Source organism: Strongylocentrotus purpuratus, unplaced genomic scaffold (assembly GCF_000002235.5).
Source record: "Strongylocentrotus purpuratus isolate Spur 01 unplaced genomic scaffold, Spur_5.0 spur5_scaffold_20, whole genome shotgun sequence".
NCBI classification, from domain to species: domain Eukaryota; kingdom Metazoa; phylum Echinodermata; class Echinoidea; order Camarodonta; family Strongylocentrotidae; genus Strongylocentrotus; species Strongylocentrotus purpuratus.
Genome location: NW_022145606.1, coordinates 9,770,971 through 9,777,026, shown reverse-complemented (window position 1 = coordinate 9,777,026; position 6,056 = coordinate 9,770,971). Strand labels below are relative to the sequence as shown.

At 41.6% G+C, this 6,056-nt stretch overlaps 1 protein-coding gene across 1 annotated transcript; it reads left to right on the top strand.

Annotated features, from left to right (window-relative positions):
* The first annotated feature begins 1,271 nt into the window (after window positions 1-1,271).
* On the top strand, window positions 1,272-5,603 carry LOC762767 (proton-coupled folate transporter). Its single transcript, XM_001198512.4, has 4 exons — window positions 1,272-1,506; window positions 3,546-4,489; window positions 4,930-5,001; window positions 5,449-5,603. The coding sequence occupies exons 2-4, from the start codon at window positions 3,553-3,555 to the stop codon at window positions 5,586-5,588; spliced, it is 1,149 nt and encodes a 382-aa protein (XP_001198512.1). The 5' UTR covers window positions 1,272-1,506; window positions 3,546-3,552; the 3' UTR covers window positions 5,589-5,603.
* Window positions 5,604-6,056: the final 453 nt, after the last annotated feature.

The following is a 6,056-nucleotide window of genomic DNA, read 5'->3' as shown; positions in this document are numbered from 1 at the left end:
GACTTCTTTTTTTGCCAGGGGCGAGGCCCCTGTCGAACTGGCCCCCTGGATCCACCACTGTGTTCCACAAAATAGTGGTTCAACAAGCCGCGTTCCACTTTAGTCGGTGATAAACAGATTTTATTTGCACATGACCGATACAAGATAACGCGCATCCCTTATAGTAGAACGAGGTTAGGCGTTATCTCTGTTTGTGATACAAGAGTTGCGTTGACAAGTTGTTGACCCGGTGTAACGATGGTAATTGTCCGCCGGAAATATTGTCCCATCAACGCCATCCAATTAATTAAGTCGATCACAAGCCCTTCTATGTGCATTATCATTGATGGAGAAATAAACTTTATTAGGGGCTGGACACGTCGGTCCGTATCCTACTACCTACTAGACGCTGAATTTAAGTTTGGCCAATGAAAAGTCGACGTAAACCAAGCACAAAATCACAACTGTTTTGAAGACAAAATCAACTCAAGGGCATGGATTTTGATACCATATCGTTATACTCGATGGAGGAGGTGTCGTGGCATATAGCGCTTGCCTAAAGGGATTAGGGTTGGGTTTGAATCCCAGTACGGCACTCTCCACCCAGGGGGGTGTTTCATAAAGCTGTTCGTAAAGTTACGCATGAATTTACGAACGACTTGCATATGAAGTGCCAGATAGGATGCCCAAAGTTTTTTCTGATATTTTCAATTACCTCAATTAAATTATGGCAAAAAATATACTTTGCATTAAAAATGTTTGTTATCATAAGAATGTTAATCTACATCTGCACAGTTCAACTTTAGTTGATGTAATTAATAATGATGGAGCATCCCGTTTGGATTTTCATATACAATTCGTTAGTAAAGTCATGCGTAAATTTACGAACAGCTTTATGAAACAACCCCCCCCCCCCTGGTGTAATGGATACCTGGCAATTGCAGTATGGAAGCCCAAACTCTAATTTTATAAACTTTACCACTTTTCCTAAAACCTAATTGAGCAGAGCATAGACCTGTCAGTTTCTGGCTGTATCACAGCTCAGAGCGACTAAAGTACACACCTTTCTGTAGTCTACTATTACAGACACTATAACACACACCAAGAGACAAGAGTACGCGCCTGCAAACTATATCGGTGGTGTGACTGACGTTTCAAACCAAGTTCAAATCATCTGGGCGGATCCTCCTCGAGATGCGGACAACAACGGCCGTGACACCAGGCGGCGCATGTCAGAATTACGCACGCCGAATTACCAGGGTATTTAAACGTGCTGATCACTGCATGTATACACGTCTTCAGCACATATCAGGACTAATCGCATATATATTAGCTCTCAATGTCCTGCATGTCTAAATCTACGGGTACCCTGACTAAAACGGAAAATATATAGAGGTTAACAAAATTCCTTTACGTAGCTGGTCTCATGACGAGTTGTAACTGAGCGGCACAATCGAGCGTCTATCTTATAGAACCATAGGACCTATCGCGGACAGCCTTTGCTTGCCTTAAGTCAACATTGAGGAGGTACGGTATACATTGTTTACTTTTATCGTAATGTTTTACCTGTTGTTATTATAATGACTGCAAACTGTCGACGTATTTACTCGAAGCAGTTCAATTTTTTTACTATTAATCTGAAAAATATTGATATATCCAATTCTATGTCGTCTTAGGTAAGCGGAATGTGGGTATTATGTTGGAGTTGTTGCTATGTCGGAAGCATAATCGCACAGACTTTCGAGACATCAATGCAAAAGGGATTAAAATTCCCTATTGTATATCCCACAGAAGAGTTCGGATTACGTAATATGTCGGTGTAAGATACATAAATTAGTTGGGGAAAATCATAACAAAAAGTCATCTAAAATCTACCAAAAACTGAAATTTAGTGGGCAAGCTTTTGTCCCCTCCTGTGGACTTTCTCAAGCCAATTGATTATTCGAATTACACAATTTCTGGCTGTCAGCTCCCCCGGAATCAGTGGAGCAAAGTATTATGAGTGACAATCATGAATAGCCAGAGACCTTATTCAGTGCTGAAGGAAATCATAATCATAAATCATTTTTTGAATTCAGATGGATTCTTTCACATTTCTTGATAAGGAATAAAAGGTGGATTGGTTGAATTAGGGCATTTATTGAATACTTTCAGATGTAAGCTTTAATATGTCACATAAATCATAACAAAAACCTGGATAAATACATTTGCACTTGTTAAACTGTACATGTAAAGCGATTGTAAAGCCTTTCTATAAATCAAATCAAAAGTAATTCCAATACCCTATTGTTTATCCCATATCTATCATGTTCAATATTACGTAATACGTAGATGACGTAATTTTAATGTCCGGTCATGATTGTATGTGAAGGACATAACTATTGGAATAAGCGACGATACTTTCGAAAGTAGTTTTAATTGTGTTAAAATGTGTAGGCGATGTCGGTTTCTACCAGAAGTGCTTTCTTGACGAAATGAATGTAGGAGGAAAAAGTGAATCTGTGGAAGACACTCTTTGTTCCTTAAATTTTAAAAGAATATTTTAAAAGCATTTTATACCGAGATTGGAGTAAAATGCAATATCACTCTTAATGCCAACATAATATATACTATAACGCGTTCAAACCTTCCCCCTGCACATCAACCCCCCGGATAACCATCCACAGTCAACTGCCCCCTAGGACGACTACCCCCAAGGACAACTACCCGCGTACTACTACCCCCAAGATAACCACCCCTAGGACATACCCACTAGGACAACTACCTCCGGACAACTAACCCCGGACTACTACCCCGGACAACTACCCCAGACAACTACCCCTACGACAACCATCCTCTAGGACAACTATCCTAGGGGGTAGTTGTCTGGGGGGGAGTTGTCCGGGGGTAGTGGTCGTAGGGGGTGGTTGTCTGGGAGTTAGTTGTCCCGGGGGTAGTTGTCCTGGGGAGTAGTCGTCCTATAGGGTGGTTGCCCTAGGGGTAGTTGTCCTAGGGGTTAGTAATTTGACTGGGTGTGATTATCCGGGGGCTGGATGTCCAGGAGGTAGGTGTCCGGATACGGTCATTCAGATATGACCCGGCAAAACCGCGGCGTTTTTTTTTTAAAGCTTATCTGTACTAGTTTACAGGAGGGATTAGACTGCCCTGCAAGGGCACTTGACAGGTGGTTATCTCATCAACTCAGCTCTCAGTTAACATAAGAAAAAGAGGATCATGGGGGACCAATGGTCACCGATTATGCATTGTTTGTTATATAGAGGGCGCAAATAGCTACAAGTAGTGCAGTGGGCCTTTAATATGAGGTTAAAATAAGTGAAATACGTACGCTCCAAGTTTCTGTGCCTGAGCTGAAAACATAGAGCAAAGTGAATGATAGCGTTTGTTGATGGCAATGTTCATGATGAACATCAAAATGTCGTGATGGTGATGATGATTATGTGGTATCGTTTTAGCGTGTTGCTAATTATTCTTCATTTGATGGTAATGATGCTTCCGATGACGATAATAATACATCCATGATAACAACCTTTTTTCCTGACACTTTTCTCTTTCTTTCTCGCATCTAGAACAATCATGGAATCTGACAAAACCATCGCCACAAACAATAACCCATCGCCGGCAAGAAGATCGTGGAGGAGTAGGCTCATCGTTGAGCCACTTACTGTCACGTTCATGCTGGCGTATGGCTTGCTGGTGACTATTCGGGTGGAATACCTCAACAAGCGGCTGTCTGAAGAGGCTAATTTCACCCAACCTTCAACGAATACCAGTGTCGTCTGCTCTCTGAATACATCTTCTGAAGAGTATGATCGATACCTTGAGGTTCAAACACAGACGTCCTATTGGACGCTCTATCTCGCGGTTGCGCAATCCATTCCAGCATTATTTTCGGCCAACTTCCTCGGGGCTTTAAGCGACGCTAGAGGGCGTCGTATCGCGATGTTGTTTCCGATCGTTGGTTTTGCGATTTACTCCATCGTCTATGCTTTGGTTGCCCAATTCCACTGGTCGCTGTACATTTTATTCGCTGGGGCGATTCCGTTAGGACTCTGTGGCGATTTCCTGACGTTGGTGGCGTGCTCATTCGCGTACGTCGCGGACACCACGACGAGCAAGCAGCGAACGTACCGCATGGTTATTCTGGAATGCCTTACAACTCTCGGGGCTGGAGCGGGGCAAGTGCTAGTCGGTTTCATGATCGAAGCCATAGGTTACCCACCCGTCTACTATGCCATCCTCTGCATTATGGTCCTATGCACTTTGTACGTCTACCTCCTCCCCGAAAGCCATCCGAGCGTAACCGGAAAGGTCCCCGGAGAGCAGCCGGCAGATATCGTGCCATCACCGCGAAGTGACTTCAACATGGCGAAGTTCTTCCGAAGTTTAGCCGATCTCTTCCGACCGGATCCGAAGGGACGATGCTGGAAGATGATTTCATATAACTACATTCTCTTTCAGTCTATTCTCATGATCGTGTCATTCCTGTCGACCAATGTCCTCTTTGCAGAAGGTAAGTCAAAAATAAAGGCGGGGGCGCCGGGAGGGGGGGGGGAAGGGTTTTCCGAAATGTTGTCGGGGTGGGAGACTTTTCATTCTCCGACATCAACTTTTGAAAGTATTACAACTTTAGGCATCCACTCAACCCTCTCAATGCTCTTTCAATGTTTGTGTGTAGGTGGGAGGGGGTGGGGGGGGGGGGGAGGTTGGGGGGGGGGGGGGAGGGGGAGTGTATAGATCCCCAAATGTATTTCTATTATTAGAAAGTAATTTTTTGGAAGGAAATATTCAAAAGGAGCTGTGATTTTATTTAGAAAGTTCAGCGTTAACGATTATACAAAATACATATCACTCAGTTAATTATTGAATGCCTTTATTTCACTCAACAAATATTTTAATTAGATTCTATGCAGCGTGTCGTTTTGTTATTCTCTCTATATTTTTCTTTTTCAGGAGAGCCATTTTGTTGGTCGGCTGCCCTCATCGGTATATTCAACGGTCTGACTTTCATCTTCGCTGGGCTTGGTAAGTCAATACATTTAAAGTGTACCAATCACCTTTAACAAAACATTGTGTACAGTTAGAAAGCATACAATTAGAATATATTTACCCTGCAGTATATAAGCTAACGGTTATTACCATTACTATTATTATTGTTATTATTAATAATAATAACAATAATAGTGGTTGTCAGACTTCACACTCCTGGCGCTCCGCAATTATTATTATATAATTATGATGATGATTATTGTGATTATAATTAACATTGATTTTGTTATTTTAATCATTTTCAATGTCATTCTTCTCATTCATCTTTTTCAAACCTTTTATTTATTGATATTATTACCATCATTTACAATTTGTATTATTGTTGTTATTATTATTACCATTAATAGAAGTAGTATTGATATTATTTTTGTTGTTATTGTTAATATTAAATCTTTTATCGTGCACTATATTTGTTGTGCGTAGGTCTCGTAGTCGGTGGCTACGTGCTTCGGCTCTTTTTCTCGGACCATTGCACTATGCAGATATCCATGCTCTCCTTTGTGGCTTGTCTCGTTATGACGGCCTACTCCAAGACGAACGTCGTTCTATTTTGCGGTGAGTGAACCACGTGATCAAAGTTTATTTCCTATCATTGGATGCTGTTGTTGTTGTTGTTTTTGTGATTGGGTGTTCATTCATAATGAATATTGATTTTACGCATCCAACTTTATATTAATTTTCGTAATAAATGTGTGGTTCATCCTCATCGCAATAGAAAACAAAGAAATGTTTACATAACTTCATCTTGTTGTTGATGGGATAAAGATAAAGAAAGTGAGATTTAGATCCATGGTTCATAGCAGGCCAGATCAACGAGGATGGGCACTTTCCTGCCAGCCTGACCGGCGCGTTACGTTGCGCTGTCTTCTCGGTCAGATCATAGACCTTAGGCAACTCCAGTCCGCTGGTGTACACCATTGCGTAAACATTGTCATTGTTATTTTGGACTACGTTCAAAATGGTTAAATCATGGACCTACTAGGTCATCGGTTGAAGTCATTTACTTTGACTACTAACGTGATTGTTTTGTG